Raw genomic sequence first — 25,617 nt, forward strand, 5'->3', positions numbered from 1 at the left:
AGTATTTAAAGAAATACTCAGTAAGTAACCCACTATTAAGAGTTCAATGCAAAAACATGTGAATGCAATGACGGAACCTATCATGATAGGTATGATAGGTAGATTATAACCTGGAATAGAGTTTGGAAGATAGATTTAGAAGTGATGGTGGATTGTTTTCTTCAAAGTGCAGGTGGAGCTTATGAACTTCTGTTTTGAGAGCAGAAATAAAGAATTTCTTAAAGAACATTATTGCCAAAGTTTATAGATTATATTTCTAAATGGTATTCGATTATGATTGCTATGTTAATATGATTATGTTTGTGCCGTGTGAGACATAATCATGTACCATGTATTAAAAATATGAATGAAATACCATGAATATATATGTACGTCTCATAAGAAATTTATGTCATGATAAGTATGAAAGTAGTATTATGTGTATCATCTCATTGAACTACATTTTTAATGTGGGACCTCATAATGTTGTATGTAATGTGATTATGAATTATTTCTCTAACAAATTATTATACGTTCCTTTCCTTTCCATTAGTTTCGACATTGTGAGCATGCTAGCCCATCATTAGGCCTAGGGAGTACGTTAAGGAGTCTATCTAGTTGGTTCATGTTCACATACTTGATCCGTGTCTGTGTAGAGAAGTACTATGTGTCATGGTTGTATATTTTCAATCGTGCAACATTATTATTTTGACATGCTCATGACAAGCCTTAAGGAGAACTTACGCCCCATTCACCTTCTTCGACCGCCTTCGTGGCTTCGTTGAACCTTAGGCAAGGTTCTCTTTTGCCAACCAAAGACAACTCGTGCAAAATTCAAGCTTGTTCGGCCACACATGCCATCTGTGCGTGCATGTTCAATCGTTTATGACTCTAGTTGACTTGCCCTTACACTAGGCCAAGTCATTCGGCTTAACCTTGCCTCTACTCTAAGCCAATATCTCTCGTGTGCAACGTCATCCCAGTCATCATCTTGGTTCCCAACAACATGACCCATGCATTGTGATGTCATCCCATATCTCGGGACAATTCGACCCTCTTGCCTTGCTCAAACATGTTTACAGAACTAACCCATGTGTCGCTCATCTCATTGGGATATCTTGAACATCCATCCATTCTAGTTCTCATCGGGACTTGAACCCTCCTGTATCCACGTCATGTCATTCACGGACTTTGTACTAAATAGGGAGTGCATATACTAACCTCCGACACATGAGCTGGAGCACAATGTCGGCTCACCCGTGATGTTTGACACTGTACTTGAAAGACTCATTTCAAAGGAAGACGCTTGCGACGCTTGTCTCGCAATGCTCACCTATACTTGACACACGCATGTGCCACATGGCCTAAGGGTGGTGGAGAATTGACACCATGCCTCCCCTACAGTACATTTCGAGGCATTCCTAATTTTTTTGAAGTAGACGTGATTTTGGTAAGCAACCAACTTGTAGGCTCTTGTCGGACTTAATCCTATTCTCGGAATCTTAGGCTATGTACTCAGAGCTGTCTCTAACAAAATCTACTGCAGTCTCAAGAGGAGACCCTATGGATTCTCATTGACTTGGATTTTCCATACCTATCTACCTACTGAGCTCAAAATCAGAAGATTTCCCCTAGTGGTGCCTAACATCAACTACCTGTTTCTGAGAATTAGTAACTACCTACCACTACGCCTCGTCGGGCTGGGTCAGTAAACTACTTGTCTTACACCCTTATCGGGTTTAAATCAGTAAATGTCATGACTCTCTCCACTGAGCACCCCTAACGTGGTACAATAGTAGTATACTCACTATGGCCACCCATATCCACTGCAGGGGACAACTAAAAGACAGTAACTCATAATCTATGAAATTCATAATTCACGCTATCTAGCACATCGCAAATGATCCAACTCACAGATGGGCAATAATGGGCTATCCAAACCCCAAATCAATGCAGAACAAAGTATCAAGGCACACCTCATACTCATCATGCAAATCAAGAAATAACAATCTACCTCGACATCCTAGGAAGCACATAAACCCAAACGCCTATTAGAGAATTTCACATTTATGTATGCGGAAGCTATATAACCCTAACTATAATCAATGTTTAATCATACACGTTATCGAAGCACAACACACATGAAACTAATGTTAACCAACTCCAAAGTATGATACTAGATTGTTGCCCATACTCCAAACCGACTCCTACCAACATTTCTTAGAAACTTGTTCCATGCGATTACTTACTTGTTGTAGTTCCCCAGCTTGTTTTGGGTCTTCAAGAATTTCCAATTCGTTTGAAATTCTCAATTAGGTCTTACATTAAGAAAAGATATCACAACCATAGAAATTTGAGGTAGAAATCAAGTCCAAACGGTACAATTTGCGAGAATTGGGTCTCTTGATCTTGTGTCATGCTTACCTTCGAATCAAGTTTGGGTAGTGGGTCGGAGTCAACTAAATGGGTCGGGTCGGGCCAATTTTGCTTTCGGGTCACTAGGCGGGTAGGGTCGGTGCGGTTTGGCAGGTCGGTTCGGTCTAGCGGGTCGGTTTGGTCCAACGGTTGGTCAATCCAGTGGGTCAGCTCCTTCCTCCTCACGACTCTCCTCCTCTTCTTTGTCACTTGTCAACGTTTCTTCTTCCCTCCTTAGCCATATGATTTTGTTTACGAGCAACGGTCGTTCCCTGCAAGCTTATGGCCTCGCGTTTCTACCCAACGTGCACCGTGGTGGCAATGGTGGATTCTTAACTGTTGAGATATAATATTTAGAGAAGATATTATTTATGAAATATATCTTAGATATTATATCTTAATATTCTTTTTTTACGATTTGATTTATAGTATATTTTATTTTATTCTTAATATTTAATTAATTTATATTTTTAGGTATTAGTGGCTAGCTTGTATCCTATTTAAAATTGATGAATATCAATGAGAATACACATCGATTCCAATTCTATTTCTATTTCTCATTCTTAACATTAACGTTGCGAGCTCCTTCGTTGGTAGTCTCTCTCGTGGCGTTGTCTTGACTCCAATAAAACACTTGGCTTTTACCTCCCTTCGTTCAATTTAAAATTCTTGGTCTCTCACCAACGGAAATTAAAAGGAAATTGGGGTAGGTGGGTCAGCCTCCTTTCTATTCGTTTGTCATTATGATTATTATTATTTTCTTTTCTCTATCCCTAAAATGTTGTACAACTCACTTTTTCCTCTGTTGACCGCTATAGTAGTTATTACAATGTGAGCTTATGCTCGCTCATAGTTAGGCCTAAGGGTACATAGGTACATTAATAAACTCACCTAGTGGGTTCATGTACACATGCGTGAATAGTGTGAAATAGATAGAGCTCACGAAACAATCATGAAAATTAGGTTTCACAGTCCTAAACTATGTGTAGAGAAATACTATGATCCAACCCTACCCCATATTCAGTCCTAGTGGTTTGTTAATAAACCCACTTCGTGAGTTCATGTGCCCGAACGTGAACTATATGTAAAAGAGTATCATGAAGTTTAGGTCCCACAGTCATAAGTGTGNAGGGCTCAAATTAGGTCCCACCCATCATAACAAGTATTATACATCAAACCTTACTAAAAAAATTCAAATAACAGTCATAAATTTTAGGTCCGGCCGTCATTGAAACTTTTAAAACTCTGAAGTAATCACAATCATAAATATTAAGTCCCATGGTTATTGAAACTTTTAAAACTTTTAAAAGTAATCACAGTCATAAATATTAGGTCCAACTCGTAAACTTTTAAAACTCTAAAGTAATCACAGTCATAAATATTAGGTCCAACCCGTAAACTTTTAAAACTCTAAAGTAATCGCAGTCATAAATATTAAGTCCCACTGTCATTAAAACTTTTAAAACTCTAAAGTAATCACGGTCATAAATATTAGGTCTCACCCGTCCTTGAAACTTTTAAAACTATAAAGTAATCACTTGTCAGCGGTCATAACACAACACAGCCTCTAACCCCAACTTCTCACAACCTTGTCAACATAAACAACAAAACTCTTCCAAATATCATCGATCAAAAAATCCGATCGCTTCACCACCTCCGAGGAACAAATATGGACAAACGCGACGAATTTCAACCCCTCACAATTCTGATCACAGGAGTGAGCAGAGGGTTGGGGCGAGCTTTAGCGCTATCATTGGCAAAGCGCGGCCACACTATCATTGGCTGCGCTCGTACTCCCAACGCCCTTCACTCTCTTCAAAAGGAACTCGCCGCACTCTCCCCTTCCTCTTCTCACACCCACTTACTCCAAATCACCGACGTGGTTGGTTTCCTTTTCCTTTTCCTTTTCATTTGTTTCCATAAACCCACGTTTTATTTCACCTTCAAAATTGGACTCTTTTTGTAGGCCTCAAATGGTAGCGTTGAGGAGCTATTTAAGGCTGTCTTGGAAAGAGATCTTGTTCCTGATATCCTTGGTATTCCATGTTCTTCCATTTCAAAGGGATTTTGATAATTCATTCCCATATTTAAGTACAAATCTATTCTTGTTTCAGTAAACAACGCCGGTGTGATTAATGAAAACTCCAAGTTTTGGGAGATTCCTCAACATGGGTTTGATTGTGTGATTGATACGAATGTAAAAGGGACAGCAAATGTTCTTCGTCATTTCGTTCCTCTTATAATCCAAGGAGGAAAAGGAATTATTGTTAACTTCTATTCAAGGTGGGGAAGAGATGGTGCTCCCATGGTAGGTACCCAAAATTTATAGCTTTTTGAGAAGTATAAAGTGGGTTTAAAGCTAAGTTTATGCTGATCCAATTGTGAGCTAGTAGAACAAGTTATTAACTCTAACACAATTTACTAACTTATCGAGTAACGGTAGGAGATTGTTAGTAGATTTAGGAAATCAAGTTACTAACTTAAACTTTAGGAAAATTATTAGTAGACTTAATCGAACAAGTTACTAGAGCAACTTTAGTAGAATTGTTAGTAGACTTGGTAGAACAAGTTACTAACTTATACCGTAACTTTAGGAGAATTGTTAGTAGACTTAGTAGAATAAGTTACTAACTTATGGAGTAACCTTAAGAGAATTGTCAATAGACTTAGTAGAATAAGTTACTAACTTATACCGTATGCTCTTTTTACAACACCAACAAAGAGAATTAAAAAACTAAGCGCTTAAGGTTTCTTTGTTCCAAAAGCTCGTTCCCCTCAAGTTCTTCTTCTTGCTTCTTTTATTTGCTTTGATATATTTTGATCGTGGGCCATATCCAACCGTTTTCTCCCTATAGTGCCTCTAACTGGGCAATTGAGGGCTTGACCAAATCCATAGCTTTGGAGCTGCCTAAAGGAATGGCTATTATAGCACTTGATCCTGGTATTGTGAACACAGACATGCTTGCCTTTTGCTTTGGCGATTCAGCAGCTGACTACCAAAATCCTGAAGAATGGTAACATATCAGTTCTTCACTACTTCTTGTTCTTGAAAAATTATTGTGTTCGATGTCTAAGTGCATAGATGTTGATGAATGTATCAGGGTAGTAAAGGCGAGCACAATGATCCTTAGTTTTACATCTAAGGATAATGGAGCGTCTCTCACGGTTGAATGAGGTAAATTATAGCATGTGTAATAACTTTTACTTAATTTAAAATTGTAACTGTATACATATCATGAACGTTGAATGCGGAAATACTTCATTTAAACTTGCATAAAAGATCACCTTCATCCTAAAACACAATTATGGACTTGCATATTTTGAAAACACCTTTAAAAACGACATAACAAAAGACTACCCTATGCATGTGTCATGGTCTCGAGTTACAATGTTGTCGTTAGCCGTATAGGAATGTTTTGCTTTAACTTGAAATAGAAGTAGCACGTGGCTTGAGTATTTAAAAAATACTCATCAAGTGATTCATTATTAAAGTTAAATGTAAGAACATGCGAGTGTAATGACGGGAACTATTATAACATGGAATAGAGTTTGGAAGATAGATTTAAAAGTGATGGTGGATTGTTTTTTTCAAGTGCAGGTGGAGCTTGAGTGATGAACTTGTGTTTTGAGGAAGAATTTGCAGAAATAAAGATCTCTTAAAGAACATTATTGCCAAATTTTATAGATTATATTTCTAAATTGTTTTCTTAATAAGTTTGTGAAACATATACTTTGATTATGATTAGCTTATGACATGTGAGATACCTTCATGTATCATGTATTAAAAATATGAATGAAAAACTAGGAATATATATGTACGTCTCATCAGAAATTTATGTCAGGATAAGTATGAAAGTAGTATTAAAATTATTATATGTTTCCTTTCCTTTCCATTAGCTTCGACCTTGTGAGAATGCTAGCCCATCATTTGACCTAGGGGGTACGTTAAGGAGTATATCTAGTTAGTTCATGTTACTTCTCTAACAAATTATTATGTGTTCCTTTCCTTTCCATTAGTTTCGATATTGTGAGCATGTCAGCCCATCATTAGGCCTAGGTTGTACTATGTGTCATGGTTGTACATTTTCAACCGTGCAACATTATGATCTCGACTTGCTCATGATAATCCTTAAGGAGAACTTACACCCATTCACATTCTTCGACCGTCTTCGTGGCTTCGTTGAACCTTAGGCAAGGTTCTCCTTTGCCAACCAAATACAACTCGTGCAGAATTGAAGCTTGTTTGGCCACACATGCCATCTGTGCGTGCATGTTCAATCGTTTGTGACTCTAGTCGACTTGCCCTTACAGTATGCCAAGTCATTCGGCTCGACCTTGCTTCTACTCTAAGCCAATATCTCTCGTGTGCAACGTTGCATCTCAGTCATCATCTTGGTTCCCAACAATATGGCCCATGCATTGTAATGTCTTCCCATATCTTGGGACAACTCGACCCTCTTGGCTTGCTCAAACATGTTTACAGAACTAACCCATGTGTCGTTCATCTCATTGGGATATCTCGAACATCCATCCATTCTGGTTCTCATCGGGACTTGAACCCTCTCGTGTCCATGTCATGTCATTGATGAACTCTATACAAAAGAATGGGTGCATATACTAACCTCTAACACATGAGCTAAAGCGTAAAGTCGGCACTCCCGTGATGTTTGACACTGTACTTGAAAGACCCATTTCAAAGGAAGACGCCTGAGACGCTTGTCTTGTAACGCTCACTCACACTGTGACACACGCATGTGCCACATGGCTTAAGGGTGGTGGAATGTTGACACCATGCCTCCCCTACAGTACATTTTGAGGCATTCCTAATCTTTCTGGAGTATACGTGATTTTGGTTAGCGGTCATACAGTCCTGTGAAGCGTTTGTAGGATGTTCGATTGACACCAAGTTTGATGAGCTTTCAACTTTCATATATATGAACTTAAATCCAGAGCCACATGTTGAAACTCATTGAAATCTCAACCTTTGAGGTTATGGCCAGGTGCTCTACCAAGCTCTCTCCGAGCTTGTCTTTAACAATTGTGTTGCCTCGTTCACTCCAACCTCCCTTATGCCTCAACTTGGCTTTAATGCGCTCGTCTTGGTGTGTTGGATGATGCAACGTCCTTGTTAGTGAAAGAATGAGTGATTGAATGGTTGATGAGAAGATTGTATTATGAAGAGCAAGAAAGCTCCATATATACACAGAAAATACAAAAAGATATTTAGAAAATATACCTAACAATCAATAGAAAATCTGGTAACAAACCAGTAAACAAATAAAAAGCTAAATCAAATCAAAATTAAATCAAATCAAAACTAAATCTAACTCTTAACTATAAGGAGATTTAATCAGATACTAAATGACAGCAATCTAAACAAGTACGTGATCTTTAACACTCCTCCTTATTTAGATGCTGTGAACTCCAAGCTTTTTCCTGAACACCCATCTTACTCCAATTATCCTTCTGTTTTGAGGTCGATCAACCAACTCCCAAGTTTTGTCTTTCTCGATCCTCGAAAGCTCCTCCTCTGACAGGTGCATCATCAACCAAAGCATCTTGTCGTTCATCTTCAGACTCTTCTAGTCGTTCATCTTCAGACTCTTCTAACATGCTACCAAAGATTAAATTGTTTGGTGCATTAGAAATTTGATTCACCTTCGTTAGTTCTTCCCAATTCCATTGCTCATTTCCAGCAAAATGAACATCTTGGCTCACAATAACACGACTCGTGTGTGGTTGAAAAACTTTGTAAGCTTTGTGTATAGTGCTCTACCCAACAAAGATGCCAGCTTCTACCTTTTTGTTAAGCTTATCACCCTGACCTGTGGAATGTAAGTGAAGCAAAGACACTCAAATACTCTAAGGAACTTTAAAGAAGGTTTGTAACCATACCAAACTTCAAATGGTGTGAGGTCCTTTGCAACTTTGATTGAAATTCGATTTTGCAAGCACACAACCGTGTTTGTTGCTTTTCCCCAAAAACGTTTTGGAAGATCCTTCTCATGAAGCATGCATCTCGTCATCTCCATTATGAATCTATTCCTCCTTTCACTGACGTCATTCTGTTGAGGAGTGTATGGTGCTGTCAATTGATGTTCAATTCCAGCCTATTTACAAAACCTGTTAAAAGTTTCTGAAGTGTACTCCTTGCCATTATCTGATCTTATAGTCTGAATCAAGCATGCATTTTCATTCTCAACTCTGGCTTTGAATTTCTAAAATACACTCGTAACTTCTAACTTTTGCTTCAGCAAGAAGATCCAACACATTCTTGTTAGAAAATCAATAAAAACAATGTAATGAAGATTACCATTTAATGATGGTGTTCGTTGAGGACCACAAAGATTAGTATGAACCAGTTGCAGCTTTTTCGAGGCTCTCCATGCCTGTTTAGGAAAGGGTTGCCTATGTTACTTCCCAAAATTACAAGCACGGCAAGGAGGCATGTCATCATCAATGTCAACGAGTTCTTCTACAAGTCTTTTGTGCCAAATCTCAATGACACTAGTTTTGGATATAAAGGCCATATGCTCTTTCTCCATCGGATTTAGAGCAAAACCTTTTCCTTTCATTTTGACATTGAACAAGTCTTTGCCACTAGCATCTTTGATCAAGCACGACTTATTCTCAAACAACACTTTATTGCCTTTATCAAATAACTGACCAACATTTAAGAGATTTTGAGCAATTTTAGGTACAAATAAAACATCTGGAATAAATTTTGTACCTGCTACTGTGCCTTTTCCCTTGACTTCCAAGTGTTCATCATTGCCAATCCTCACTCTCTTGACTTCAGTGTCTCTTAATTCCTCAAAAAACTCATTGTCATATGTCATGTGATTTGTGCACCCACCGTCAATCAACCAGCTCTCGCTTGATTCTTTGCCTGAGGAACAAGTGACCACAAACAATTGATCTTCTTCTTCTTGATCAACTACTTGTGCATCTACTTCTTTCACCTGACCTTTGACTTTACAGATCACAACTTCATGTCCAAGTTGATTGCATTTGGAGCATTTGGCGTCAGGTCTTCTCCAACACTTGTATGGTTGATGACCTGTCTTCTCACAATGGCGGCAAGGTGGATAGGATTTTCTGAAACCTCCTCCTTTTGTCTTTGGATAATTGGCAGATGAATCTCCATTCGTCGATTGGTTTTTAAAAATTTTCTTGTTTTTATACCTGCTGCTGTCTTGATGCTTGACATGTAAGACACCTTCAATCACCCGTTCTTGCCTCAGAGACCACCTTTGCTCTTGTGCTTGTAAAGCATTCAAGGGTTTTGTAAGAGAAATCTTTGACAGGTCTTTGGTGTTCTCCAGAGTAGTAATGGTGGCTTCAAACTTCTCTGGAACAGTGACTAGCAGCTTTTCAACGATCCTGGAATCATTTAACATAGAACCAAGCAATCTCACCTTGTTGGCAATGCTGAGAAGTCTGTCAGAGTACTCTTTCACCGACACCGTCTCCTTTATCTTCTGCAACTCGAAATCCCTAATCAAATTCAGGACTTTCATTCCACGAATCCTCTCATCTCCTCATATTTAGCCTTGAGATAATTCTAGATTTCCTTTGCTGTTTTGAGGGACATTATTCGCATGAAGATCATTTGAGATACAGCGGCAAATAGGCAAGCTTTTGCCTTTGATTTCCTTGTCTTCTTTTCCTTTTGTACTTTGATTGGTGCTACAGTAGGATTTGCTGGAAGTGGAGGGACCTCGTAATCCTCTTCTGCTGCTTCCCATAGATCCAAAGCCTCTAGATAAGTCTCCATATGAACTGCCCACATTTGATAATTATCTCCATCGAAGACAGGTGGTGAAACAGCTAAAAAACTGGATTCTCCTCCCATTTTGATCTCACAGATCCCTTAAGAAGACGTCTCTGATACCAACTGTTAGTGAAAGAATGAGTGATTGAATGGTTGATGAGAAGATTATATTATGAAGAGCAATAATGCTCTATATATATATACAGAGAATACAAAAAGATATTTAGAAAATCTACCTCAAAATCGGCAGAAAATATGGTAACAAACCAGTAAACAAATAAAAAACTAAATCAACTCTTAAATTTCAGGAGATTTAATCCGATACTAATTGACAACAATATAAACAAAAAGAAGCTTGTGCACAATCTGAAATCAACTTTGAAGTAATACTTTTCAGCTCAAGACTTGTTATAATGTTCATATCATTTATAAGACAAAATGAAAGCAAGTGAAGACTTCTCGTAAAAGTGAAGTGTGAGGTCCTACATCGGTTGGGGAGAAGAACGAAGCATCCTTTATAAGAGTGTGGAAATCTCTAGTCCCTAGCAGATGTTTTAAAACTTGGAGGGGAAGCTCGAAGTGGAAAGCCCAAAAAGAACAATATCTACTAGCGGTGGGCTATATCTACTTTAGTAGGTTAAGTGTAAGAGTCCAAACCTAATGTTAAGGATATCAATTAAGGGTATCGTGGAATAATGATACATGCTGAATTTGAAGGTGAAGGTCATAGAGCATCTTTAAAGAATAAACCAATATTACAGTAGGTTAACGGTAACCGTCCAAACCCAATGTTTAAGGGTATCAATTAAGGGTATCATGGAATAACAACATGCTGAATTTGAAGGTCATAGAGCATCTTTTTTAAGGAATAAACCAATGTTAAGAGTGAAAATTATAAAAAAACAGGTTGTTATATGTTAGGTTGTTATATGTTGTACATCGTATGATCATAGATTACTTCTATAGCATGTTGTGTACGAATGCATACACCACAATATTATTTTCATTTTTTTTTGTTGATTTTTGGTCGTGTGAGCTTATGCTAGCTCATAATCAAGCTTAGGGGTACATTAATAAACCCACCTAGTGAGTTCATGTGCACGTGCATGAACCATATATAAAAGATTATCATGAAGTTTATGTCCTGCTAGTCATGAGCCATGTGAAGAGAAGTACCCTAAAAGTAGGGTTCATGCAACAGTCATGAAAACTAGGTTCCACAAATCATACACCATAGGTAGAGAAACATTATGATCCAACCCTATCCCACGGTCAGGCCTAGGGGTTCATGTGTACGTGCGTGAATTGCATGTAGAAGAGTATCATGAAGTTTAGGTCTCCTAGTCACAAGCGTGTGGAGAGAGAAGTACCCTACAAAAAAAATAAAATAAATAAATAAATAAATAAATAGGGGTCATGTAAGAATCATAAAGATTAAGTTGCACCCACCATGGATCTTATCTAGACAAATACTATATCAAATCTTACTAAAAAAGAATAAAATCCAAATAACGGTCATAAAAAGTAGGTCCCACTAGTTAGGATACGTCCGTTCACTTGGACTTCCTGTCTCTCCTCGTGGTCATAACGCAGCCTCTAACCCCAACATCTCACAACCTTATCAATAACAACAAACAAACAAAAAANAAAAAAAAAAAAAAAAAAAAAAAAAAAAAAAAAAAAAAAAAAAAAAAAAAACTTACAAATCTCATACTTTCAGATCAAAAAATGGGATCGCTTCACCATCTGGGAGGAACAAGTATGGACAAAGGCGACGAATTTGAAGCCCTCACAGTTCTGATCACAGGGGTGAGCAGAGGGTTAGGGCGAGCCTTAGCGCTATCATTGGCAAAGCGCGGCCACACTATCATTGGCTGCGCTCGTACTCCCAACGCCCTTCACTCTCTTCAAAAGGAACTCGCCGCACTCTCCCCTTCCTCTTCTCACACCCACTTACTCCAAATCACCGACGTGGTTGGTTTCCTTTTCCTTTTCCTTTTCATTTGTTTCCATAAACCCACGTTTTATTTCACCTTCAAAATTGGACTCTTTTTGTAGGCCTCAAATGGTAGCGTTGAGGAGCTATTTAAGGCTGTCTTGGAGAGAGATCTTGTTCCTGATATCCTTGGTATTCCATGTTCTTCTTTTTCAAAGGGACTTTGATACTTCATTCCCATATTTAAGTACAAATCTATTCTTGTTTCAGTAAACAACGCCGCTGTGATTAATGAAAACTCCAAGTTTTGGGAGATTCCTCAACATGTGTTTGATTGTGTGATTGATACGAATGTAAAAGGGACAGCCAATGTTCTTCGGCATTTCATTCCTCTCATGATCCAAGGAGGAAAAGGAATTATTGTCAACTTCTCTTCCATGTGGGGAAGAGATGGTGCTCCCATGGTAGGTACCCAAAATTTGTAGATTTTTCACAAGTATAAAATGGGTTTAAAGCCAAGTTTATGCTGATCCAAGTAGTTTTGGGAGCTAGTAGAACAAATTATTAACTCATAATATCTACACTTTAGGAGAATGGTTAGTGACTTAGTAACAAAAGTTACTAAGTTATAGAGTAACTCTAGGAGAATTGTTACTACACTCAGTAAAACAACTTTACGAGAATTGTTAGTAGACTTAGTAGAACAAGTTACTAACTTATACCGTAACTTTAGGAGAATTTTTAGTAGACTTAGTAGAATAAGTTACTAACGTATGGAGTAACCTTAAGAGAATTGTCAATAGACTAACTTATACCGTATGCTCTTTTTATAACACCAACAAAGAGAATTAAAAAACTAAGTGCTTAAGGTTTCTTTGTTCCAAAAGCTCGNTCTTGTTCCTGATATCCTTGGTATTCCATGTTCTTCTTTTTCAAAGGGACTTTGATACTTCATTCCCATATTTAAGTACAAATCTATTCTTGTTTCAGTAAACAACGCCGCTGTGATTAATGAAAACTCCAAGTTTTGGGAGATTCCTCAACATGTGTTTGATTGTGTGATTGATACGAATGTAAAAGGGACAGCCAATGTTCTTCGGCATTTCATTCCTCTCATGATCCAAGGAGGAAAAGGAATTATTGTCAACTTCTCTTCCATGTGGGGAAGAGATGGTGCTCCCATGGTAGGTACCCAAAATTTGTAGATTTTTCACAAGTATAAAATGGGTTTAAAGCCAAGTTTATGCTGATCCAAGTAGTTTTGGGAGCTAGTAGAACAAATTATTAACTCATAATATCTACACTTTAGGAGAATGGTTAGTGACTTAGTAACAAAAGTTACTAAGTTATAGAGTAACTCTAGGAGAATTGTTACTACACTCAGTAAAACAACTTTACGAGAATTGTTAGTAGACTTAGTAGAACAAGTTACTAACTTATACCGTAACTTTAGGAGAATTTTTAGTAGACTTAGTAGAATAAGTTACTAACGTATGGAGTAACCTTAAGAGAATTGTCAATAGACTAACTTATACCGTATGCTCTTTTTATAACACCAACAAAGAGAATTAAAAAACTAAGTGCTTAAGGTTTCTTTGTTCCAAAAGCTCGTCCCCTCAAGTTCTTCTTCTTGCTTCTTTTATTTGCTTTGATATATTTTGATCGTGGGCCATATCCAACAGTTTTCTCCCTATAGTGCCTCTAACTGGGCAATTGAGGGCTTGACCAAATCCATAGCTTTGGAGCTGCCTAAAGGAATGGCTATTATAGCACTTGATCCTGGTATTGTGAACACAGACATGCTTGCCTTTTGCTTTGGCGATTCAGCAGCTGACTACCAAAATCCTGAAGAATGGTAACATATCAGTTCTTCACTCCTTGTTCTTGAAAAATTATTGTGTTCTATGTCTAAGTGCTTAGATGTTGATGAATGTATCAGGGTAGTAAAGGCGAGCACAATGATCCTTAGTTTTACATCTAAGGATAATGGAGCGTCTCTCACGGTTGAATGAGGTAAATTATAGCATGTGTAATAACTTTTACTTAATTTAAAATTGTAACTGTATACATATCATGAACGTTGAATGCGGAAATACTTCATTTAAACTTTCATAAAAGATCACCTTCATCCTAAAACACAATTATGGACTTGCGTATTTTGAAAACACCTTTAAAAATGACATAACAAAAGACTACCCTATGCATGTGTCATGGTCTCGAGTTGCAATGTTGTCGTTAGCCGTATAGGAATGTTTTGCTTTAACTTGAAATAGAAGTAGCACGTGGCTTGAGTATTTAAAAAATACTCATCAAGTGATTCATTATTAAAGTTAAATGTAAGAACATGCGAGTGTAATGACGGGAACTATTATAACATGGAATAGAGTTTGGAAGATAGATTTAAAAGTGATGGTGGATTGTTTTTTTCAAGTGCAGGTGGAGCTTGAGTGATGAACTTGTGTTTTGAGGAAGAATTTGCAGAAATAAAGATCTCTTAAAGAACATTATTGCCAAATTTTATATTTCTAAATTGTGTTCTTAATAAGTTTGTGAAACATATACTTTGATTATGATTAGCTTATGACATGTGAGACACCTTCATGTATCATGTATTAAAAATATGAATGAAAAACTAGGAATATATATGTACGTCTCATGAGAAATTTATGTCATGATAAGTATGAAAGTAGTATTAAATTATTATACGTTCCTTTCCTTTCCATTAGTTTCGACATTGTGAGAATGCTAGCTCATCATTTGACCTAGGGAGTACGTTAAGGAGTATATCTAGTTCGTTATGTTCACATGCTTGATTCGTGTGTAGAGAAGTACTATGTGTCATGGTTGTATATTTTCAACCGTGCAACATTATGATCTTGACATGCTCATGATAAGCCTTAAGGAGAACTTATGCCTTATTCACATTCTTTGACCGTCTTCATGACTTCATTGAACCTTAGGCGAGGTTCTCCTTTCCCAACCAAACACAACTCGGGCGGAATTCAAGCTTGTTCGGCCACACATGTCATTTGTGCGTGCATGTTCAATCGTTTATGACTCTAGTCGACTTGCCCTTACACTAGGCCAAGTCATTCAGCTCGACCTTGCCTCCACTCTAAGCCAATATCTCTCATGTGCAACCTCGCATCTCAGTCATCATCTTGGTTCCTTATAACATGGCCCATGCATTAAGATGTCATCCCATATCTTGGGACAACTCGACCCTCTTGGCTTGCTCAAATATGTTTACAGTACTAATCCATGTGTTGTTCATCTCATTAGGATATCTCGAACATCCATCCATTCTGGTTCTCATTGGGACTTGAACTCTCCCGTGTTCATGTCATGTCATTTACGGACTCTGTACCAAATAGTGGGTGCATATACTAACCTCCGACACATGAGCTAGGGTGGTGGAGAGCTGACACCATGTCTCCTCTATAGTACATTTTGAGGCATTTCTAATCTTTCTAGAGTAGACGTAATTTTGGTTAGCGATCATACAGTCCTATGAAGCGTCTGTAGGGTGTATGATTGACACCAAATTTAGTGAGCTTTCAACTTTCATATAGATGGACTTAACTCCAAAGCCACATGTTGAAACTCACATTGAAATCTTGACTTTTGAGGTTATGGTCAGATGTTCTACCAGGCTCTCTCCGAACTTGTCTTCAACAATTGTGTTGCCTCGTTCTCTCTAACCTAACACTTACGCCTCAACTTGGCTTTAATGCACTCTTCTTAGTGTGTTGGGTGGTGCACCGTCCTCCTCGATCCCCTGATGACACTTGTCTGCCTCTGCCCTTACATGGTTGGATCAACGCCATTTAAGGGTCACCACCTTATCGATTTATGGGTGGAGGTCACAACATACTGGTTTCATATCATGGTTGTGACACTGTGCATTCAATTGAACATGAAAAAGAAAGTAAAGCCCAAGTATAATGTTTTGCTTTTCGAGAGACTCGAGCCACAAATCGCTACGTAAAGACATGAGACTTATAAAAAATATGACAAAATTTTCTTTTTAAAACCTATGTATATGGCAAAATTTTCTTTTTAAAACCTACGTATATGATTAAAGCCCTAAACTCTAAACCGATGTGAGATCTCACAATCCATTCCTCTTGGGGCCCAATGTCCTTTCTGGCACACTGCTTGGTATCTTACTCTAATAACAATTGTAATAGCCCAAACTCACAGTTAGCAGATATTATACTTTTTGGGCTTTCCCTTCAAGGTTTTAAAATGCGTCTACGAGAGAGAGGTTTCCACACCCTTATAAGAAACACTTTGTTTCCTTCTCCAACCGACGTGGAATCTCACAAAACATAACTCAATCCATCGTTCTAGTAGAGTGATTCAAATCTCAAACAAGTTAAGTTAACTTGAAATATTCAATCAACAAGGCAATGAATCTGTACATGAGGCAATCGTACTCGTTCGTTCAAATGCTACATCATATTAAGTCTCATTGCAATAATGCCTCACCTATAGCTCTACTAGAATCTGCTATCACTGCCAAAGCCAATTGTTACACTAACATGAACTAAGAACATAAGCATTTGGGAAATAATGAGAGTATCATATCACTTTCTTTTACTCTCCTTCACAATAATCAGTATCATATCATCACTGTTCATAACAAAATCAACAATCCAGACTCATTTATTCAAAGAAACACAAAAAAACAGAGAGATCTTAATCATCCAATGCATCACAGAATCAAAGCATAAGCAAATAATAGAAAGAGTCTGGCAGTTTATTCCCAATGAAACATATGATCATGATCTCATTCTTTTTCTGGCTTTGGCATGTGTTTGATTCCATCTTTTCCATCATCTCTTAGTTTCACCTCAAATTTTCCGAACACATACGAATCGCCTCTCCGAAAAACAGGCCTTTGCAGCTGAACAAATGCACAGTACTCGACTCCGTATACTAGTACATCTTCCATGAACGTCGAAACTGCAACTCCAACCGCTTCGCCTAAAAACACACCGATGAACAAACAACATCATAAGCGCAATCTATAAGGACGACGGACAAGTTATGGCAGCAACTGAAAATACTACTTACCATGTGTGACAAGTAGCAAGTTCTCCGTCGGGTATTTATCGGCAAGCGTATGGAATAGTTGGACGTACCGACGATGAGTAACTGCTGCTGATCCTTCCCATGGAAGCATCTGAAGTTTTCGAGAAACATTGTTTACTTAAACGGGTTGAAGCTTCGTTTGATAACGATTTTGTTTACGTACCTCTTTATAGACACGTTCTATAGAATGGTCAACCGTCCCGACGGGTAAAATGGCTTCAAGCTGAGGGATATTGAAATCCCAGTTCCTATCCTTTGGTTCAACATTAGGCCTGATTGCTTCATTGGTTAGCATCTCACACAGTCCATACTCTATTGAAACCTATAGTGATATCCCAACTCAAAATTCAGCATTTGAATGATTAACTGTACAAAAAGAAACTTGTGCATATTCTGAAATCAACTTTGAAGTCATACTTTTCAGCTCAAGACTTGTTCTAATGTTCATATCATTTATTAGACAAAATAAAAGCAAGTGAAACTAATTTCTGAGGTCCCACTTCTGTGAAAACCTCCGTTATAAAAATTTTGAGGGGAAGCCCGAAAGGAAGACAATATCTACTTGTAGTGGCCTTGAGCCGTTATAAATAATATTAGAGTCAGGCACTGAGCGGTGTGCCAACAAAGACGTTGGGTGTCACAATCGCCGTTTACAAGCATGACCATGACACANACAAAGACGTTGGGTGTCACAATCGCCGTTTACAAGCATGACCGTGACACTGGGCCTCCAAGGAGGGTGGATTGTGAGATCCCACATCGGTTGGAGAAGGGAACGAAACATTCCTTATGAAAGTGTGGAAACCTCACCCTAGTCAAGGAGGGTGGATTGTGAGATCCCACGTCGGTTGGAGATGGGAACAAATCATTCCTTATAAGAGTGTGGAAACCTCTCCTTAGCAANGGGTGGATTGTGAGATCCCACATCGGTTGGAGAAGGGAACGAATCATTCCTTATGAGAGTGTGGAAACCTCACCCTAGTCAAGAAGGGTGGATTGTGAGATCCCACGTTGGTTGGAGATGATAACAAATCATTCCTTATAAGAGTGTGGAAACCTCTCCTTAACGGNTCTCCTTAGCAAACGTGTTTTAGAAACCTTGAGGGGAAGCTTGAAAGGGAAAACCTAATGAGGACAGTATCTGCTAGCGGTGGGCTTGGATCGTTTCATAGAGTCGTCATTAACCGTCTAATTTGACTTTTAAACTCATTGAACAGATCACAACAAGTTTTACCATTCAAAAGCAAGACAATTAGAGGATCATTTGAAGCAGCTAGCAAGTATTGAAATGAATTTTTGAGCACCAAAAGACAAATCCTTGTGGTTTGAAAAGTTGAGAAGAACTTTTCAACGCTTTTTTCAAATAATACTGCAGGCTAGCTATATAACAAAGGAGATGTCATCTTCATCTGTCAATGTCAAGGACTATTTGTATTGTGGGCGATCCCAGTTGGGTTTTTCACCTAATCAAAAACTAAACCATGATGCCTTTTTGACCAGATAAGCAAATCAAATTAATGGCTAATTTGGAATAGCCTTTCAAGTGTTTGAAAAGTGATTTTATATGTTCAAATAAGTTCTTAACCACCTGTCATTCCCCTCTCCTAATTCTAATCCCTAGCGTACGTTTTAAAACTTTGGGGGAAGCCTAGAAAGGAAAAGTTCAAAGATGACAATATCTGTTCATGGTGGACTTAGACTGTTACAAATGGTATCAAAGCTAGACACTGATGGGTGTGCTAGCGAGGACATTGGGGCGGTTAAAATTGATATTTTAGCTAGATACCGAACGGTATGCCAACAAAGACAATGAGCCCTGAAGGGGGTTGTGAGATCCACATCAATTGAAAGAGAGAAACGAGTGTCAGCGAGGACGTTGGGTCTTCAAGGGGAGTGGATTGTAAGATCACACATCACTCTTTTATAAGAGTGTATAAACCTCCTACTAGGAGAGGCGTTTTAAAACCTGGTGGGAAAGCCTACCGAGGACCATATAACCCCGGATGGAAAGTTGAGCTTGAACTTGCTAAATTTCAATCCGGACTTAGGCTGTTACCAATGAAAATTGAAAGATATTAAGTTAAAAATGAAAAATGAAGATAGCAGAGGTTTGGAACTGGGTGGCCTCCAAAACGACAAATTATCACCCAATTCCAGATGGGCTTCAATTTGAAGCTTATTTATTAGAACATATTAGTGTTGTTAATGTTATTAAGCCATGTCCGAAAATGCCAAATGAGAAATGACCCATCAAGTCCCTCAAACAAACATTCAAAACCCACAAACAATTTCGTAAATTTCTAGAACCATAACTTGAGGAGAAACAAAAGTCAACCACCGATAAACAAAAATAAAACACAATTTGATGTGATGGTTTCCTGTGTATCGGGAAATTTGCCTAACCTTAGGACTGGAAGGGTTGCTGTCGGCGCCGTCAGACAGGGCCTTGATGACTTGGGCGGCGGTCTGGACGCAGCGGAGGAAAGGGGAAACCAAAACCCGGTGAAAAGGAAACCCGAGAAGGTCGAGAAAAGTCCGACCCGTATCGAAAGCTCGAACCAGGCCGTCCTTGTAAAGGGGCGGGTCCCACGGGCGGGATGCGGTGGCCGTCCATGAGCGTTCGAAGTTGTCGAAGCGATCGCCGTGACGCATAACGACTACGTTTTGGTAAAACTCCGGCGCCTCCGAGTGGCCGTTGGGTACGGCGTCGATATCGGAGATGCTCATTTCTTTTTTTTNTTTTTTTTTTTTTTTTTTTTTTTTTTTTTTTTTTTTTTTTTTTTTTTTTAGCAAGGAAAAGACGTGAAAGAAAAGGTTGTAATGATGAATCGTACTTTGCAAACGCCGTTTTATAAAATTAAAAAAAAATTAATTTTTTCTTTCTTATTTCCAAGAGTGGGTCCCACCGAAATTGGTACTTGGTCCCTCCCTGTGAAGTTTCCTTGTATTTTCTGTTGGAGTTTTTTTTTGTTTTTTTTTTTTTTTTAAACAAATATTCATTTTTAATAAAATGTCTGTTTATTTATTTACTAAGAGAGTAAATAAAAACTTAATAAATAAATTAAATATAAATAATATTATAAAATTAGTTTTGAACTTTTAAACTATTTAATTGTGTAATTGTGTAGTTAGTTAATTTATTTTGATGGTCAGTAAAATGTACTACACGACTCCCCTAATCGATTTTAGCTTATAACAAAGTTTTCTTTCAAATTATTTTCTAACATATTTATTTATGTTTTCTAAAATACTTCTCTAAAACATGACTCGAGACTCGAGAAAACGCCAACGCTATCTGCAAAGTCTAGATTTTTTACGGTTGATTTGTTTGCTGGAGTAGAATAAGTGTCACACGATCGTTAACCTGATATTGCAAGAGTACGATTGTGACACCGAGCACGCTGACTTATTATGAATTAAAAGGTCACATATAAAATTAGAAATATTCAGCCATGGACATGAGGGGAAAAAATATAAGAAGAACTATGAATCTTCTCCATCAATACATAAATGAAGATGACGATGTTTGATTCCTCGTTCAAAAGGAGAAGGAATGACTTAGAAAAACCAAATTATTAATGTTTGTCGTGAACAATAACTCGAACAATGTCGGATGTACCATTGAGAAGCTTATGGAGAAGATCTAAAGATATAAAATTTGGGTACCATATTCGAGTTTGAACTTGATAAGGATTCCGTTCTTTTATCAAAGAATATTAAACTGTCATCCTAACATTATTGTTGATGGAAAATTCTTTGTCTAGAGAGAATTTACCTCCAAAACTTGTGAAATTCTCATTGGCTTCGTATAATTTTAGAGTTTTATTTATACGAAAGTTTAAAGTTTTAGAGAATTTTTTTTCAAATAATACATTAAAATCTAATATCTTATTTATATATTTAACTAATTTGAATTTTCGAACCAATTAACTAATTTAATATTTAATTTATCATATACCATAAATATAATATATTTAATATTTTAATATTTTAAATTAAATATTTTTTTTATATATATTTAATATATTTAGGGTATAAAATACTAATTTGATCCCTCCCAATTAAATATAATTTTCTAATAATAAATCTAATATATTAAAGATTAATTAGGAGCTGACTTAAATATATTCTCTCTTATATAAAGATTAATTCGAACCTTTCAAACTTAAAAATTTTCTCATTTATATTTAATATATTAAATATTTATTTGAATATTTCAATTTTTTCAACTAAATTATAAATCTAATATTACAAAATTAATTAATTAAACTATTTAATTAATCAATTTCATCCCTATAAAATAAGAAATTGATAATTGATAATAATCAAACTATAAACTAAATTCTTCACAAACCATTAAGACGATAGGACCTATTATTCAATGCAAATCAAAGAACAGACCCTCCTAGGTAGAATTCATAACTCACTCAAGATTAAGATTGAATCGCATATAATCATCATGTGAAATATTAATTTTTTTATTAACGAATTTACAAAAAGAGATTAAATATTTATGTACAGTCTTATAAAGATTCATTATATATGATACTCCTACTTACATGTCTCTGCAAGACCGAGTTAGACTAAATTGCTTGTAATAATTACAAAATAAGTCTATTAAAGGTATTACTTGAACATGATTCTCTTGTATTCAAACCACAAACTGTTCAAGATTATACTAATAATTTTGATTTTTCATACCCTCAATTGCTGCAAATAAAAAAAATCTAAATTATTATAAAAAAAATTAAATAATTAATGAAAATACTTTATAATTTTCAACATTGTGAGTCTATGGTACACTAAGAGGTATTATCGAGAGAGCTCCAGTTGCATTTGGGGGAGAGTCTGCCTAGAATGACCTAAAGATAGGGAGCTTGTTAGGTACCATTAGGGGAGCTTTCTGACCCGTACTTACTGAGAGTGGAGTGATATTTCCTTCGTACCTATTAAACTCGCCCTAGAGATTGTGATGGATGAGGGCACCCCGACTTTATTCAATAATCTAGTTAAGTTCTAATACTTCAAATCCGTCGTTTATTAATAGAATCCGTGATACAATAATTTTTATTTGGTTCTAGTTTAAAATTTTCAAAAAATGATACTTTCAGTAATTAGTATATTATTTTACCTTCTAAGATTATCAATTAAATTGAAATAAATGGCTAAAATAATTTATTGTTTTTTTAGACTAAAATAAAATTTAGACGCAAGAGTTATTGATTATTATTATTATTTTAAGCTGAAATGACGTACGTGGTGCTTATGTAATGTATCGGATGTCATTTGGCTTACTTGTTAGATAATTCGAGGGTTGTTTAATAATAATAATAAATTAATAATAATAAAAGTCTATGGATCTTTAGACTTTATCACCTCAATGATTTCTCCAAGTAATTTCCAATATTATCATACTATATTATTACAATATTTTGTTTTTAATTTTAAAATTCTTTTAGTTTGAAGTGGTTAAGTGGACCCGAGCAATTCGAATAGAGTTCACAACCATAATTTTTCTGTATTATTTTAAAAAACATACTTATCCATAATATATATTACATTAATAAATAAGGATCAAACATTCACGAGTTACAACACATCATTAACATCAAATATTCTTAATATTCGTAATAATCTTAGAAGTAGTGTTTGGTTGGTTGGATTGACCCGACAAAAAATATGTCAACCTGTACTTAAATATACCACTCGTTAAAAATATATATATATATATATATATATATTAGTTCGTACTTAAATATTTGCATAATTAAATGTTTAGTATATTGATAGAATTTATTTTTAATCTTATATACTTGACTTAAATTTCCACGTTATATATTATTTTATAAATTTAAATATAGATTAAATCTCACTCCATTAAAACTGTGGGCCAAACATACTTTTAAAATAACGGTCATTTTCCATAAAAATTTTATTTTATTATAAAAGTAAAGAAAATGTGTCTACTTTTTAGAAACTAAAATCAACATTATATTATATCATATTATGTTAGCATATAAAATTGGTTAGTTGATTTGTGTNAAAAAAAAAAAAAAAAAAAAAAATCTACAATTTTCCGAATTTGTACCCTACACATAATTTAAACTTTTATATATATATATATATATATATATATTCAAATGATCATAACAAGTGCATACTTGTTTCAGAATATCGACTACATGGCGTAAAATACTTCTCAAAACTCAGCTTAAAGTCGGGATATTATCAAGTTCAAATAGTTGAAGGAGATAAGCTCAAAATGACGTGTTCGAATTCATGGTCATGTCCTTTGGCCTCACTAATACTCCTATCACGTTTTGTATGTTAATGGACCAAGTTTTCCATGAAGACCTTGACAAATTTGTGGTAGTTTACTTGGATGATATAGTGATTTATAGCTCTACCATGGGGAGGCATCAACACCATGCGATTGGTCTTCGAAAAGTTGAGAGAACACCAACTAGACATGAACAGAGAAAAATGCTCGTTTGCGCAACAATGAATCAACTTTCTCGTACACGTCATTGAGGTAGATCGGATAGACATGGATAAAGAGTAGGTCAAGGCCCTCAGCGACTTGAAGACCCCCTTATTGCTTTCTTGTTGTATTAGCTTGTAACTTTAGAGTATGACGTTTTGGCTGAATTATGTACTATAGGAGGATGCGACTAGTCATCAATTCTTCATACCCGAAGTTATATGCTATCTAAGTCATTATGTTGTCTTTGTTGCTTGTTGACTTGTAACATTGCTTTTGAATTCTCTTTCTAAAATCTTTCTACCTCGATTTTCTAAAACTTTCTTCTGGAAGCAAGGCCGAAGCTTGGGTATACATCATCCAGTCGAATGTAACATAAATGGGAATTGGTAACTCACTCAATGGTGAGAGCGAGTGCCGCACAATCGCTTCCAAACGTCCCAAAAAAAAAGTATGATTGTGATACCAGACAAGGTGCATGTTGTTCTGTGCCTGCCACAGGCTCGATACACACCCCTCTCTATGCTCATTGAGCCACATGTTCAAAGGTAAGCTCTTTCTTGTTCCTAAATCGTCCGAGCTAATGTGACGAGCACTTTACAAGTGTGCAGTTTTCTTTTCTTTTACAAATTACATTCTTCTCTCATCAAACAAATTTACGGTTATTTTCATATGAAATTTATGTATATTTTCCTTACCCGAAATTTGGAAACAACACTAAGCAAACTTAATTTCTACATAAAGTTTAGAAATAAATAATGGTAGGTTCAAAAATTCAAAGAATAAACCAACGGAAAGTTATTAGCTAAAATTATAAGATTTTAAATATTTTACACCATATTTTTATTTAAAAATGAATAAATAAAATAAATAACCAAATACCGAAGACTTTGAAATTATTATTATTATTTTGACCTTTTCTTCTAAACGATGGTAGGGTTGGTATAAATAAATTAATTTAAAAAAGGGGACAAAATTCAATTAATTAAATAATCAAACGAGGAAACCGTTAGGAAATTAAGCCACTAAATATATATAAATAAAAAAAAAAACACCCCACAACTTTGTCATTTGTTTATAAAAATATCCTCGTTCTTTCAAAAAAAAAAAAAAAAAAATTATAATATTATTTTTGACTTTTCATAACGTTCTAAAACTTGATTCATGTATAATTTCGAAAATGAGCGACTTTAAATACATAACTAAATTTAGATTAAATTACAAATTTAGTCTAATCTCCTAATATAATCGTTAAAGATTTTAAAAAATCTCAAAACAATTAGTTATAAAGTTTTATTGAAGAACCATTCTAATATCGAAAATCACAGTAACTAATTATTAAGAGTGTACATAGTCTGAGTTGGTTGGGTTGAGAGATTTTTTTTTTTACAGAACCCAGAAGTTTTCACCCAACCCAACCCACTATTTTCGGTTGGGTTATCGGATGATTAAAAAAAATTATTTTTAAAAAAAAGTTTTATTTATCCACAATTTATAATTATTGGGATACGATCTTACATAAAAATAATTGAACACTGTATGTATAACCTAAATAATAATAATAAACGTATCATAAATTAATCCTATCATTACGGTCAACTTCTTAATAATATATTATATATTTTTATTTGACTCGGGTCAACTCGAGGGTTTTATGCCATGAACCTGAAATCAAATCGAGTTCGTTTGGGTTTAGAAAAATGAACCCAACCCAATCTTTATAGTTTGGATTGGGTTGGTCTGGGTTGTCGGGTTGGATGTACACCCCTACTAATTTTAATTATTTTATAATGACCAAATTTATAACTTAAGAAAAATTATTAGTAACTCAAGATCAGATTGTTTTTGTAATTAGTTGTAATTTTCGTTTCTTTTAATAAATTAGTTTGAAGTGAATTCACATGAGGTTTAAGGTTTTGTTTGATAAGAACGGTA

The 25,617-nt window shown here is 36.0% G+C and overlaps 4 protein-coding genes across 5 annotated transcripts in view; 3 read left to right on the top strand and 1 right to left on the bottom strand.

Annotated features, from left to right (window-relative positions):
• LOC111800340 (NADPH-dependent pterin aldehyde reductase-like) overlaps positions 1-6,206 on the top strand; it is a 9,119-nt gene extending 2,913 nt beyond the window's left edge. Inside the window, exons 7-9 of one of the 2 annotated variants that reach the window (XM_023683986.1) lie at positions 5,250-5,408; positions 5,496-5,569; positions 5,993-6,206. The gene's annotated coding sequence lies outside the window, so the exon portion shown is untranslated. Of the gene's footprint in view, positions 1-172; positions 488-5,249; positions 5,409-5,495; positions 5,570-5,992 lie in introns of those variants that run through there. The other variant, XM_023683987.1, reaches the window with a different exon arrangement.
• LOC111800341 (NADPH-dependent pterin aldehyde reductase-like) lies at positions 3,530-6,212 on the top strand. Its single transcript, XM_023683988.1, has 6 exons — positions 3,530-4,276; positions 4,361-4,430; positions 4,509-4,702; positions 5,250-5,408; positions 5,496-5,569; positions 5,993-6,212. Exons 1-4 carry the CDS (start codon positions 4,064-4,066, stop codon positions 5,256-5,258), a joined length of 486 nt encoding a protein of 161 aa, XP_023539756.1. The 5' UTR covers positions 3,530-4,063; the 3' UTR covers positions 5,259-5,408; positions 5,496-5,569; positions 5,993-6,212.
• A 5,667-nt stretch (positions 6,213-11,879) lies between these two features.
• On the top strand, positions 11,880-14,767 carry LOC111800339 (NADPH-dependent pterin aldehyde reductase-like). Its single transcript, XM_023683985.1, has 6 exons — positions 11,880-12,142; positions 12,227-12,296; positions 12,375-12,568; positions 13,787-13,959; positions 14,044-14,117; positions 14,541-14,767. The coding sequence occupies exons 1-5, from the start codon at positions 11,897-11,899 to the stop codon at positions 14,114-14,116; spliced, it is 756 nt and encodes a 251-aa protein (XP_023539753.1). The 5' UTR covers positions 11,880-11,896; the 3' UTR covers position 14,117; positions 14,541-14,767.
• Positions 14,768-16,668: 1,901 nt separating this feature from the next.
• On the bottom strand, positions 16,669-19,952 carry LOC111800554. The gene is made up of 4 exons (XM_023684303.1): positions 19,605-19,952; positions 17,365-17,523; positions 17,184-17,292; positions 16,669-17,093 (listed from the first exon to the last, which is right to left on the bottom strand). The coding sequence occupies exons 1-4, from the start codon at positions 19,926-19,928 to the stop codon at positions 16,897-16,899; spliced, it is 789 nt and encodes a 262-aa protein (XP_023540071.1). The 5' UTR covers positions 19,929-19,952; the 3' UTR covers positions 16,669-16,896.
• Between the last annotated feature and the right edge of the window lie 5,665 nt (positions 19,953-25,617).

The sequence above is a fragment of the Cucurbita pepo genome, chromosome LG08 (assembly GCF_002806865.2).
Source record: "Cucurbita pepo subsp. pepo cultivar mu-cu-16 chromosome LG08, ASM280686v2, whole genome shotgun sequence".
Lineage (NCBI taxonomy): Eukaryota > Viridiplantae > Streptophyta > Magnoliopsida > Cucurbitales > Cucurbitaceae > Cucurbita > Cucurbita pepo.

Excerpts from the sequence above, each read along its gene's own strand:
- LOC111800554 (XM_023684303.1), bottom strand. The coding sequence starts at position 19,928 with ATGAGCATCTCCGATATCGACGCCGTACCCAACGGCCACTCGGAGGCG. Across the intron at positions 17,524-19,604 it reads GCAACCCTTCCAGTCCTAAG|GTTTCAATAGAGTATGGACT; the intron begins GTTAGGCAAATT and ends ATATCACTATAG. Across the intron at positions 17,094-17,183 it reads CTTGCTACTTGTCACACATG|GCGAAGCGGTTGGAGTTGCA; the intron begins GTAAGTAGTATT and ends GTGTGTTTTTAG.
- LOC111800341 (XM_023683988.1), top strand. The coding sequence starts at position 4,064 with ATGGACAAACGCGACGAATTTCAACCCCTCACAATTCTGATCACAGGA. Across the intron at positions 4,277-4,360 it reads TACTCCAAATCACCGACGTG|GCCTCAAATGGTAGCGTTGA; the intron begins GTTGGTTTCCTT and ends CTCTTTTTGTAG. Across the intron at positions 4,431-4,508 it reads TCTTGTTCCTGATATCCTTG|TAAACAACGCCGGTGTGATT; the intron begins GTATTCCATGTT and ends TTCTTGTTTCAG.
- LOC111800339 (XM_023683985.1), top strand. The coding sequence starts at position 11,897 with ATGGGATCGCTTCACCATCTGGGAGGAACAAGTATGGACAAAGGCGAC. Across the intron at positions 12,143-12,226 it reads TACTCCAAATCACCGACGTG|GCCTCAAATGGTAGCGTTGA; the intron begins GTTGGTTTCCTT and ends CTCTTTTTGTAG. Across the intron at positions 12,297-12,374 it reads TCTTGTTCCTGATATCCTTG|TAAACAACGCCGCTGTGATT; the intron begins GTATTCCATGTT and ends TTCTTGTTTCAG.